At 33.5% G+C, this 13,976-nt stretch overlaps 1 protein-coding gene across 1 annotated transcript; it reads left to right on the forward strand.

Annotated features, from left to right (window-relative positions):
• The first annotated feature begins 264 nt into the window (after window positions 1-264).
• LOC148949692 (uncharacterized) lies at window positions 265-13,670 on the forward strand. Its single transcript, XM_089093064.1, has 3 exons — window positions 265-389; window positions 10,234-10,389; window positions 13,384-13,670. Exons 1-3 carry the CDS (start codon window positions 341-343, stop codon window positions 13,608-13,610), a joined length of 432 nt encoding a protein of 143 aa, XP_088949190.1. The 5' UTR covers window positions 265-340; the 3' UTR covers window positions 13,611-13,670.
• Window positions 13,671-13,976: the final 306 nt, after the last annotated feature.

Below are 13,976 nucleotides of genomic sequence, written 5' to 3' on the forward strand. Positions count from 1 at the left end.
CGATTAAAGTTTCGCTCCAAAATTTCTGCATCAAAATACTATTTACGTTATGGTAATTAACATGGTAACTACAGTCATGACAATCAATTTTAAAACAAACTTACAGATGCTGCGTCGCAATAGCTTTAGAAACTCAATAATGCAGCTGGAAAAACCAAATTAGCCGAAAATTTAAAATTTTCACGTTTACCAAAAAAAAACTAGTTTTTATGGGCGTCAGTGACCGGTATTTGGTTATTCCTTTATTTTGTTGTCTTTGGCTCCCGGGTATATGCTAAACCATTAGTATAAAGAAGATTGGAAATATTAATATTATATCAGTCAATTATTAGCGGTTATAATGAAACTTACTTTGATTATTTTCTGTACTTTTGTAGCTTCTGCAATTGGTAAGAATTTATTTTGTTATCTTTGACTTTAGGACATAAGGGTATATTTCCAACCATTAGTAAAACAAGGACTAGAATTATTTGTATAACATCGGCTATTAGGACTTATAATCAAGTTTGCTTAATAATTTTCGGTACTGCTGTAGCTGCCGTAGCTGCCGTAGTGGGTACATCATTTTTTTTTTCTCATAGTGAAATTTTTTTACAAATGGTAACTATCTGTTGTATCTACAACATATCTAAGTAGAACCGATTCTTCTGACCATGTATGAAATTTATTTAGTTAGCGATCTGTATTTACAGAAAAGTGTCCTGACCTAGCCTGACATCAATGCGTTCTGGGCGGCCTACATTCTATAATTTTCTTCTATAGTTTTCATAATTTTGCTAAAAAAGTATGATATGTTCATCATATTTTGGTGTTTTTCATTAGGATTAAGCGTCAGAGAAACCGGTTCTACTTAAACGAAGAACTTAAGTGTTGTAGCTATAACAAGTAAAGTACCTTACTAATTTCACCTGTATTTGAAATAATTATCTAATTCTCCAAAATACTGATGATTTCCTAAGATTAAATATAAAAAAAAAAGTTTTCCAAGTGAAAATAAAGCGCGTGTTAAACTTAAAACAATGCAATTATGCTGTGTAAAAGGAGGGCTACCCCTTTACGCAAAAGTTTGATTTTTTTTTCTCCAACACTTCAAAAACAAACGATATAACGCAACAGCATTGCGATGAAAATAAGGGCTTATTTATGGTTTTTGCCATAAATAATAATATTTCCAGTTCTTGGTAAATAAAACAATTGGAATTAGCGTCTATAACTATAGTAAGCCAAACCCATAGCTTTAACTGCAATCAAATAACTGATATGTTTTCTAATCCCTTCTGACCATAACCTTTTATTATTCAACCCCGTGTTTACCTTGTCGACTGCAGATAATAAATAATCAAACTGTGCATCAGTAATGAATATTTGCAGAAACTAAAAAAAAAAATTCGTGTACGAAGACGCATTAATCTTGTATAGTTCTCTTGCGGGAAGAAGGGGTCAAAAGCTCATGGTAAGCAAGGTCGTACCCAGGACTTTTTTTCCGAGGGGTTTTTACACCAAAAAAAATTGGATGGGAAGGGGGGGTTGCACAAACAAACCTCAAAAACGCATAAAAAATTTGTTTATACTCATTTTTGTTAAGTTTTCACGAGTCAAACAAACATTTCGGGGGGGGGGGGGACAAACCTCCCTAACCCCCCTCTCTGGTTACGGCCTTGATGGTAAGTAGGCTCAAACAATGAAAATATAGAACTTTTAAAGTAAGTATTTAAACTTTTGTTTTGGAGGGCACTCGCTTTCTGTATTCAGATTCACACATTTTATTAATACAAAAACAACTCAACATGACAACAAATCGCATTAAGGCAAACAGAAGCTTGAAAAAGCGAACGGCGAATATCATGCATGCCAATTCATCATACCAATTCAAATGAAAAAAGGGGATAACAAGAATTAAAATTGAGAATAATGATAAGAAAATACTGGCAAAATATAAAAAAAAACAAGACAAAAAAGCCTTCTCTCGAACCTTTAACGCTACCAAATTCCTGAATAGAAATGATTTTTAATACGGGTTTTAAGTTGCGGCACACTTTCAGCTTGACGAACGGAATCCGGGAACGAATTCCAAACTGACGGGCCCATGTGTCTGGTCACATGACTTGCTCTCGTTGTGTTCCGTGGCTCAGATACAAGACTATCCGCACTCCTAGTCAAATAATCGCGATAAAACGAATTAGGCTTAAAAATATTCATATAGAAATCTGGTGCAAGACCATACAGACACTGAAATACAAACACTCCAATTTGATAATCTCTTATTTCACCAACCTTTAAGATTTTAAACTTTCTAAAAAGTGATTCAGGGCTATCCATACCACGATCATACCTCCCAATCAACCTTATAGCCTTATTCTGCAGAACTTGAACTCTTCTAAAATTGCAACTAAAATTACTCACCCAAATCAAACAACCATTATTTATTTAAGGCACTATTAAGGAAAAACACAATAAAATCAGAATTTTCAAAGGTAAAAAATTTTGAAAACAGTTCAGAACTCCAAGGCCTCTCGTCAGCTTGCATGCTTTGATGTCGCAGTGTTTTCTCCAAATCAAGCTTCGATCCAGGATGAATCCCAGATATCGGATCTCTTCGACTTGTGAGAGCGGTAGGCCATTATATAGAAGGACACCAGGGAGAATGGGAGCAGGACCAGTCCTCGTAAACATCATACAATTAGTTTTTGTTGCATTGACGTTAAGTAGGCTAGCACAAACAAATTCATGTGGGTCATCCGGCGCCTTGAAAAAGAGCTCTTGCAGCGACTTTGCTGCAATCACTAAAGCAGTGTCGTCAGCAAATGAAGTAACTGAAGCTCCGAGAATGTAGAATCTCATTGTGTCTATGAATATCAGTTACAAGTGGCGACCAAGAACGGAGCCTTGTGGAATACTGTACTTTATAGGAAACGGCTGAGAAGATTTTATTACTCGAAGTCACTCGTAACTTCCTTTCACTTAAATACGATTCAAACTAATTTAAGACCCCACCCTTTATTCCTAAAAAACACAGCCTCTCCAATAAAATCTTAAAATCAACAGTGTCGAAAGCCTTTCTAAAATCAATAAAAACACCCATGCACTGCTCACCTTTCTGAGTTAATATTTTCCAGAAGAGGCTGGACTGCATGTGTCGTCGAATGTCCTTTCCGGTCATTTTGGAAGCCAAATTGACCATCGTGTAAAACACCAATTTTTATCAGATACTCGTAAAGCCGGTGATGAACAATCTTTTCATAAATTTTTGAATAAATCGGGAGAATTCATATTGGTCTCCAGTTAGATATGTCAGTTTTGACTCCTGTAGAGGACAAAAGTCGGAAAAAGCGCAGAAAACAAGTGAAAAATATAATAATCGATATGTAAAACAACAAAAATAAATAAAATTAAGTGGGGTGTAAGAAAGGAGATGAGGAACGGGGCTGAGGGCCCCGACCTACAACTCATCTATTTTTGTATTTCTTTTTTTTTGTACCTAAGGGAGAGATTGTATTTTTCTGCATGTCATTTTTGAACTGATTCATACTATTCTCTTCTTATATGAATTAATTTTTATTGAAATATTAAATTTTCAAAAAACTCATTGACTTGAGACCGACACAAAGCATTGGTTTCATTTATTCATAAGCAATCCTCAGAAATAAAAACTAACCGCTTCAACTCTTAGACATCACTCATCTCGTGGTATATTTTCACATGCAAGTAAAACAATCTTTGCAATCAGTTTGGGGTAAAAAACTGTAAGTAAAGAGTAACTTGTGCTAGCAGTGACGGGACTCTAAAAAGAATAAATTTTTACAACATAATATCAAACAGTTCGTGGTAACGAACTGTAAGTAAGGAGCGACCCTGCTCAATGGTAACCGAAACTCTAGAAAACGGGTTTTTGATACTAATAGATATATCAAAAGAATCAGATTTAAATGCTGATTTCAAATATATAATTTTCATCAAGTTTAGTCCTACCCATCAAAAGTTACGCGCCTGAGAAAATTTGGCTGATTTTCGAAAAAAGAGGGAAAGACCCCCTAAAAGTTAGAGAACCTTAATGAAAATCACACCATCATATTCAGCATATCAAAGAACCCTACTGTATAGGTTTCAAGCTCCTATCTACAAAAATGTGGAATTTTACATTTTTTGCCAGAAGAAATATCACGGATGCGTGTTTATTTGTTGTTTTTTTTTCTTTTACCCATGGATGACCGTATCGATTCAGTCGTCCTAGAATATCACGGGAGAGCTCATTTGAATGGAAATTAGAAGTTCTAGTTCCCTTTTTAAGTGACCAAAAAAAATGGAGGGCACCTAGGCCCCTTCCCAAGCTCATTTTTTTCCCAAAGTCACCCGATCAAAATTTTGAGATAGCCATTTTGTTCAGCATGGTCGAAAATATGATAAAAATGTCTTTTAGGATGACTTGATCCCCCAAAGTCCCCAGGGGAGGGCTGAAAGTTATGAACTTTACTCAATGTTAACACATAGTATTGGTTTTGGGGAAGTATACAGTCAGTGTCAGCGGTTTGTGTTTCTGGGTGGTGGGGGCAGGAGTGGGACGGGGGCTATAGGGAAGGATCTTTTCATGAAGGAAGTTTTCATGGGGGAAGAGAAATTGCCAGGACGGAGGTAATAGACCTGCCAGCCTTATTTATTTGTTCTTTGGACGTCTACAAAAAAAGTCTACAAGTATGGTTTCTGGAGGGGGGGGGGGGGCTCGTTTATGGGGTGAAACATTAGAAAATTTCCGGTGATTATTTTTATGTTGGGTAAGTGACATTTATAGTAAGGGGGCGCCGGATTTCCAATCATTATTTAAGAAACGATCAGAAGTTAAATAAAAAAACAAGTTTTTTCAACTGAAATGTAAGAAGGAATATTAGTACTTAAAACGAACAGAAATTATAACGTATGTAAGGGGGTTCTCCCCCAAGTCAATACCTCACTCTTTATGCTACAGTTTTTTTTTAGTGCTTTCAAAAGAGCAATCTATTTTAATTAAACGGCCTTTGTTTTTGTGTGTTTTCTTAATAATATATTTTTTTTTACTTTTAACTTAAATAGGGTGTTTTTTACTACGGATATAACCCCTTCATATAAGTAATAACATATACGTAATAAAAAAAAAACAATAAAAAAAAAAGCGATACGGCTCAATAGTAATCAAAACTTTTAAAAACGAAATTTTGATGTCAATAAATGTATCAAAAGAATGTGTTTATAATGATGATCCTAAATATATAAATTTTATTAAGTTTAGTATTACTCATCAAAGGCTACGAGCCTGAGAAAATTTTCTCGATTTTTTAAAGAGGGGGAAACATCCCCTACAAGTGAAAGAATTTTAAGGAAAATCACACCGTCAGATTCAGCGTGTCAGAAAACCCTATTACATAGGTTTCAAGCTCATATCTGCAAAAATCTGCAACTTTGTATGTTTTGCCAGAAGAAAAATATACGAATATAGAAGTTAGTTACGTAAGTTAATTTGTAAAGACATCCATTTAGTAAAAGAAAATTAAAATTTTTATGCAAATAAAAGATGCAATAACTAAAAAACGATCAGAAATTAAATAAAAAAAACAAGTTTTTTAAACTGAAAGTAAGGAGCGACATTAAAACTTAAAACGAACAGAAATTATTCCGTATATGAAAGGGGCTGTCCCCTCCTCAACGCCTCGCTCTTTACGCTAAAGTTTGACTCTGTCTCACAACTTTATTTTTTAAAACAATAAAAAACTTTAGCGTAAAGAGCGAGGCGTTGAGGAGGGGACAGCCCCTTTCATATACGGAATAATTTCTGTTCGTTTTAAGTTTTAATGTCGCTCCTTACTTTCAGTTTAAAAAACTTGTTTTTTTTTATTTAATACAACAGAAGAATTGACCTTTTATGATGATTTTAAATACGTAAATGTCTTTAAGTTAAAATTTTAAAGAAATTTCAAGGCCTTAACCTAAATATACAATTTTTATGCTATATTTTCGCGAAATACGTGTTTATTTGTTTGTTTTGTTTGTCTCTTGAGCAGTGAAAATACGCTTCAGTCCATTTTACACTTATTAAGTACATTCTAGGAATATTGGTAAACTTTATTTCAAACATTATTATCCTCCATAACAAAGTTTGAATTCCCCAACCATCTGTTCAAAAGTGGCTTTAAATTTACTGGTGCGTATGACACTGCTTAAATAAGAAACTGTACTTAAGCATATTTTTGAGCTATTAAGTACATTTTAGAAATTTAAAGTAAACTTGACTTAAAAAATTATTGTCATCCATAGCAAAATCTAAATAACCCAATCGTCTATTGAAAAGTGGTTGAAGATTTGTTGGTGGTTATGACTGTGCTTAAGAGGGAACTGTACTTAAGGATATTTGGAACTATGAAGTACATTAAGTAATTTAAAGTAAACTTGACTTCAAAAATTGTTATCATCTATAACAAAATCAGAAAGCCACAATCATCTGTTGAAACTAGTTTAATATTTGTTGGTGCTTATGACTGCGCTTAAGAGGGAACTGTACTTAAGGATATTTAGAACTATTAAGTACATTAAGTAATTTAAAGTAAACTTGACTTCAAAAATTGTTATCATCTATAACAAAATCAGAATGCCACAATCATCTGTTGAAACTAGTTTAAGATTTGTTGGTGCTTATGACTGCGCTTAAGAGGGAACTGTACTTAAGAATATTTAGAACTATTAAGTACATTAAGTAATTTAAAGTAAAGTTGACTTCAAAAATTGTTATCATCTATAACAATATCAGAATGCCACAGTCATCTGTTGAAACTAGTTTAAGATTTGTTGGTGCTTATGACTGCGCTTAAGAGGGAACTGTGCTTAAGGATATTTAGAACTATTAAGTACATTAAGTTATTTAAAGTAAACTTGACTTCAAAAATTGTTATCATCTATAACAAAATCAGAATGCCACAATCATCTGTTGAAACTAGTTTAAGATTTGTTGGTGCTTATGACTGCGCTTAAGAGGGAACTGTACTTAAGGATATTTAGAACTATTAAGTACATTAAGTAATTTAAAGTAAACTTGACTTCAAAAATTGTTATTATCTATAACAAAATCAGAATGCCACAATCATCTGTTGAAACTAGTTTAAGATTTGTTGGTGCTTATGACTGTGCTTAAGAGGGAACTGTACTTAAGGATATTTAGAACTATTAAGTACATTAAGTAATTTAAAGTAAACTTGACTTCAAAATTGTTATCATCTGTAACAAAATCAGAATGCCACAATCATCTGTTGAAACTAGTTTAAGATTTGTTGGTTCTTATGACTGTGCTCAAGAGTGAACTGTACTTAAGGATATTTAAAACTATTAAGTACATTAAGTAATTTAAAGTAAACTTGACTTCAAAAATTGTTATCATCTATGACATAATCAAAATGCCACAATCAACTGTTGAAACTAGTTTAAGATTTGTTGGTGCTTATGACGGCGCTTAAGCGGGAACTGTACTTAAGGATATTTAGAACTATTAAGTGCATTAAGTAATTTAAAGTAAACTTGACTTCAAAAATTGTTATCATATGTAACAAAATCAGAATGCCACAATCATCTGTTGAAACTACTTTAAGATTTGTTGGTGCTTATGACTGTGCTTAAGAGGGAACTGTACTTAAGGATATTTAGAACTATTAAGTACATTAAGTAATTTAAAGTAAACTTGACTTCAAAATTGTTATCATCTGTAACAAAATCAGAATGCCACAATCATCTGTTGAAACTAGTTTAAGATTTGTTGGTGCTTATGACTGTGCTTAAGAGGGAACTGTACTTAAGGATATTTAGAACTATTAAGTACATTAAGTAATTTAAAGTAAACTTGACTTCAAAATTGTTATCATCTGTAACAAAATCAGAATGCCACAATCATTTGTTGAAACTAGTTTAAGATTTGTTGGTGCTTGCGACTGCGCTTAAGAGGGAACTGTACTTAAGGATATTTAGAACTATTAAGTACATTAAGTAATTTAAAGTAAACTTGACTTCAAAATTGTTATCATCTGTAACAAAATCAGAATGCCACAATCATCTGTTGACACTAGTTTAAGATTTGTTGGTGCTTATAACTGTGCTTAAGAGGGAACTGTACTTAAGGATATTTAGAACTATTAAGTACATTAAGTAGTTTAAAGTAAACTTGACTTCAAAATTGTTATCATCTGTAATAAAATCAGAATGCCACAATCATCTGTTGAAACTAGTTTAAGATTTGTTGGTGCTTATGACTGCGCTTAAGAGGGAACTGTACTTAAGGGTATTTAGAACTATTAAGTACATTAAGTAATTTAAAGTAAACATGACTTCAAATTTGTTATCATCTGTAACAAAATCAGAATGCCACAATCATCTGTTGAAACTAGTTTAAGATTTGTTGGTGCTTATGACTGTGCTTAAGAGGGAACTGTACTTAAGGATATTTAGAACTATTAAGTACATTAAGTAATTTAAAGTAAACTTGACTTCAAAATTGTTATCATCTGTAACAAAATCAGAATGCCACAATCATCTGTTGAAACTAGTTTAAGATTTGTTGGTGCTTATGACTGTGCTTAAGAGGGAACTGTACTTAAGGATATTTAGAACTATTAAGTACATTAAGTAATTTAAAGTAAACTTGACTTCAAAATTGTTATCATCTGTAACAAAATCAGAATGCCACAATCATCTGTTGAAACTAGTTTAAGATTTGTTGGTGCTTATGACTGTGCTCAAGAGTGAACTGTACTTATGGATATTTAAAACTATTAAGTACATTAAGTAATTTAAAGTAAACTTGACTTCAAAAATTGTTATCATCCGTAACAAAATCAGAATGCCACAATCATCTGTTGAAACTAGTTTAAGATTTGTTGGTGCTTATGACTGTGCTCAAGAGTGAACTGTACTTAAGGATATTTAAAACTATTAAGTACATTAAGTAATTTAAAGTAAACTTGACTTCAAAAATTGTTATCATCTATGACATAATCAGAATGCCACAATCATCTGTTGAAACTAGTTTAAGATTTGTTGGTGCTTATGACTGTGCTTAAGAGGGAACTGTACTTAAGGGTATTTAAAACTACCTTAAGTACATTAAGTAATTTAAAGTAAACTTGACTTCAAAATTGTTATCATCTATAACAAAATCAGAATGCCACAATCATCTGTTGAAAGTAGTTTAAGATTTGTTGGTGCTTATGACTGTGCTCAAGAGTGAACTTTACTTAAGGATATTTAGAACTATTAAGTACATTAAGTAATTTAAAGTAAACTTGACTTCAAAATTTTTTTTTCATCTATAACAAAATCAGAATGCCACAATCATCTGTTGAAACTAGTTTAAGATTTGTTGGTGCTTATGACTGCGCTTAACTTCAAAAATAATTATTTGTTTTCCATTGCAAAATTTTAATGCCTCACTTATCTGTTGAAACGCTGTTTTAGATATCTGATGAGCAGGGGTGGATCTAGAGCAAAATCTTGGGGGGCGTCCAATGTGACAAAGGTGCCAATAATAAACCAAATTGACAAATTTATTCTTAAAGAAAAGAGTAGAAAAAAAGTAAAAAAACAGGATGAGAGGGCGCCAGAAAAAATATTGGGGGAGACCCAGTGCCCTCGCCCCCTGGATTCGCCAGTGCTGTTGATTATGTGTTTGAGCAGTTAAAATTCACTCGAGTACATTTTAAAATTATCGAACACTAGATTTGTAAATTTTAGTATTCGTAAACTTGATTTCTAAGATAACTACTGTTTTCCAGTACAAAGGTGTTTTGTATTTCTCTGGCATTTATCCTAATTTTTATGGATCACCTCAATGAGTGAATAAGTTAAGGCAAATTAAGGCAATTTTTTTACCCTTCTGGGGCAAATCTAAATTAATTTATTTAAATTAATTTTGTGTATCTGTTTGAGCATCCCTCCTCCATTTCATGCCGTGGCATTTGAGGGGATTTGGCTACGTCAAGCCTCTTGTTAATAATTGTAATTAAATATACAAGAAATCAAGGGCATAAATTTAGAAGCTCACAAAGTGTAAAAAAAAAACTTAGTTGGTCGATTTAAATTATTACGACTTAACAACGCTGCAAAATGATTTTTTCAGAGTAACATAATATCTGCTCTATTTCTTCTTTTTCTTTGTTAAGATTATTGCCATTTAAATTAAGAAAGAAATAATCAAAACTATTTACTTGTTAGCAAAATCTTCAATTTCAGCAAGACCAGAAACAACAAGAAATAGAAGAGAAGCTGACGATGCAATAAAATTTGAAGTAGCGACCAATGTTGGGGGAGAAGAAACAAAAACGGATGTTCTTCAAGAAGAAGAAGAAGATACTGACATAAGAAACCGTCATCATAGACCTTATGGAGGTACTTTATGTTATGTATTTCTTTAATATTAAGTTTGACCCCGACAGGAGTTAAATTTCACCTCAGAATCCAGATTTGACATCACTCAATGAAATAAGTTGTTCGACGTGGGTGAAAATTCTGTTTGGTTTGATCCTCAGTCAGTATTTTAAAAAGTTAATTTTTTCAGGCAGCAAAATTTATGATTGAAGTTTTTGCTTTAATTTTTTTTTAATTTAAAAACAAAATTTTGTTTCAAGTCATGTAAATCACTTTTGTTTATGCAGGGGTGAAAATGAACTAATTTTGTTTTTTCAATGACAAGTATTCAAATGAAGCTTTTCTAAAGAATTCGTCTTTGAAAATTCTAGAGAATCGTCTTTTATTAGACACATCAGCTTGAATTGGCAATACGATGATGTACTGTCATTGTCAGTCGGCTAAACTCACCGTCTTCTGTCAAATTACTTTTCCTTCAACTGAAAATAAAGACCGATTTGGCTTTTCTAACAGTCAAAAGAGATTGGAGGGCAACCAGCCCCCCCCCGCTCGTGCCCTTTATTTTTTCAAATACATCCTATAAAAATTTTGACATTTTCTTCAGTATAGTTGAAAGGTTCGGTAATTATGTCTTTGGGGATGTCACTCCTCCCCTAGAGCCCTCAGGACAAGGGCTATAACTTATGCTAGTTGCCATTGCTATCACATAAGGTTCTTATGGAAGAAATGGTAGTATAAACTTTGGAGGGGGCTCAGCCAATTAGAAATCAGGAAGCTCTAGCGCCCTTTTTAAGATTCAAAAGGGATCAGAAGGGGAAATAGTTTCGCATAATACCCTCTTTTCCCCTAATTCATCTGATCAAAATCTTGAGTTAACCATTTTTTTCAAAATAGTCCAACGACTATTTAACAACCTCTCGGGGGTTGACACAACCACCAATATTCCAAGTTATTCCCTTGTGGCATACAAGTTTGTTTTATGGAAGGAGTGGTCGTTTAGACTTTGGAAGAGGCTCATTTGATTAGAAATTGAAAGCTCTAGTTCCTTTTTTAAGAGTCAAAATTGATCGAAGGGTAGCTAATCCCCCCATGCCCTCTATTCCACAATTGCATTCGATCGAAATTTTGAGACAGCCATGTTGTTCAAAATTGTTCAAAGATCATATATCAATACCTCCAGGCTTAACACAACCCTCTAGATCCCGATGGCAAGGGCTGTAAGCCCGGAGGGCAATGGTTGCTGAATAAACAGATGAATATGGATTGCCATTTAAATATACATATACTGATAATTATCCCTTAAGGTGTTAATAATTTTTGATTTATTAAAGTTAAAAATGAAAATATTTAATATATGTTTTGTTTTCATTAAAGTGCAAATTATATTCTTGTCTTCTGAAGGAATGGGGGTGTTTCTGCTCCTTTTGATTTTGACTTATTAGTTACTTATTTTAATTTCTGTTCGTTTTGGGGTTTTCATTTATTTATTGATGGTGATTTGTGGTAGTTTTACACTTGCGAGATTATTTTACTTTATTTCTGCTCATTTTTGGTTTAATTTTGAGGAAAAAAATTATTTGCTCTTCTTTGAAAAACTTATTTTGTGGAAAACGTTTTTTTGAATTAATGGCTTAAAAGGCACAACGTCCTTGGTATAGAAATATAGTTCCTGCATTAGTTAAAATACTTAAAATACAAACAAAAATTTAGAAACGAAATGTTCCTGTTCTGAAAGCAGAGTAAGGTAAACAGACGTGTAAAATGAGTAAAAGGGAAGTAGCAAAAAATACTAAATCTAATACAGTGTATGTAATTGTGACACGGGAATCAATTCGTTTTGTTTGAAATATGATGACGCCTTATTGGAATTGACTGGCAGTGCCTACTTAACTTATAGCTATTTCACAACAGTACCGCCAGCGCAGAGGGAACCAGATATTAGAGACGTTAGCCTTCTTTAGGGTGTTCTGCTCGATACCAGGTTCGGAAGCTTTATTTGGGTCGATGCTTCTGGTAGTTAGTCGACTGCATATGACACCCACCCGTCCTTTAAATTGTCAACCTCTGGAGTCTTTCCAGCTATTTACAGTTGTGTCAAGCACGAAGATGAGTGGGGGAAGTAATCTAGCAGGGTAGGCAAAGAAGATGACCGCACCAATAATGGGCAAGACTCAATCCGTGTCCGGTCTTACACGTTAGAAACTGAAAAAAAAATGTGGCCAAGAATCTAAAACAGTGGAAGGACTAGGGAACGCCTTATCATTCTGCATAACTTAATCAATGCATAACTTACATTGATTTTTTTTTTTCTTATTTTTTTTATTAGCAAATAAATAAGCAAATTTCAAATGCAGCAGCAACTTCGAAGTAGGGATATAATTTCAAAAGGGCTCATTTGATTGGAAATTGAAAGGGCTAGGGTCATTTTTAATAGTTGAAATTTTAAAATTTTGCTAGGGTCATTTTTAATAGTTGAAAGTGATTGGAGAGCGACTACTGCCCCTCTCACGCCCACCATTTCCCCAATGACATCCAATCAAAATTTAGAGATGACTATTTTGTTTAACGTAGTTGAAAGTTCTGGAAATTTGGTCTTAGAGGATGACAACCACCCTAACAGACCTTGCGGTAAGGGTTGTAATTTATGCCCCGGGGGCATATAAGGTGTTTATAGAAAGGGTTGACGTTTCCAAAAGGGCTCATTCGATTGGAAATTGAAATCCCTAGTGCCCTTTTTAATAGTCGAAAGAGATTGGAAGGCTTGACATTTTTATAGTAAAGATCGATGTGGGTATAATGTATTATTTTTTGTTGTTGTTGTTGTTTAGACCAGGGCCCTTCGTATTGAAGGAGTTGTCGTGGGAACTGCGAAAAGGGCTCATTTGATTGAAAATAGAAAGGGCTGATGCCCTTTTAATAGTCGAAAGTGTGTAATCATAACACATCTGCATAACTTAACCTAATGACAACTTTGATGAAGTACCTTCAATTTATTTATATTTTCCTATATTTCAGGTTATAACTATTACAATTATCAACGACCCTCATATGGCTATAATCGTCCACAGAGCAGCTATTACTCATCTCCATACTCCCAGGGAAACTATGGCTACGGTAATAGCGGCTCCTATAACTATGGTAGTGGTTATGGACAAGGAAGCTATGGCTATGGTGGTAGTTCTTATGGATATGGAGGATCGTCTTACGGATATGGAAGACCCTCTTATGGATATGGTCGATAGCAGTGAATTTTCTAGTTCGATATATGTGTTTATTAATGAAATAAATATTTTTATTCTAAATATTGCTTGAAGTTTTTAGTCTTAAGACAAGTAGGTAAGGGTGCCTTAGTAGTTGTGTCTGAAAGGTATTAAATTTTTAAAAAAGCAAGATTTTTCAAAAGAAGATAAGGAGGTACCTTAAAACGCAAAACGAACAGAAATTATTCCTTATATGAAAGGGTTACCCCCATTTTCAATACCTTGCTTTTCAAGCTTAATTAAACGAATTTTGTGATTCAGAAGTCGTTTTTAAAAAATTGGAACAAAGAGTCAAACTTTAGCACAAAGAGCAAGGTATTGCAAATGTCGTTAACATCTTTATATCTT

This window comes from Artemia sp. Qi Xiang Cuo, chromosome 8 (genome assembly GCF_049724085.1).
Source record: "Artemia sp. Qi Xiang Cuo chromosome 8, ASM4972408v1, whole genome shotgun sequence".
NCBI classification, from domain to species: Eukaryota; Metazoa; Arthropoda; class Branchiopoda; order Anostraca; family Artemiidae; genus Artemia; species Artemia sp. Qi Xiang Cuo.

What these genes read in the sequence shown, in the direction of transcription:
- LOC148949692 (XM_089093064.1), top strand. Translation starts at nt 341, where the DNA reads ATGAAACTTACTTTGATTATTTTCTGTACTTTTGTAGCTTCTGCAATT. An exon ending in TTTTGTAGCTTCTGCAATTG is followed by an intron (nt 390 to 10,233) that starts GTAAGAATTTAT and finishes CTTCAATTTCAG; the next exon opens with CAAGACCAGAAACAACAAGA. An exon ending in TCATCATAGACCTTATGGAG is followed by an intron (nt 10,390 to 13,383) that starts GTACTTTATGTT and finishes CCTATATTTCAG; the next exon opens with GTTATAACTATTACAATTAT.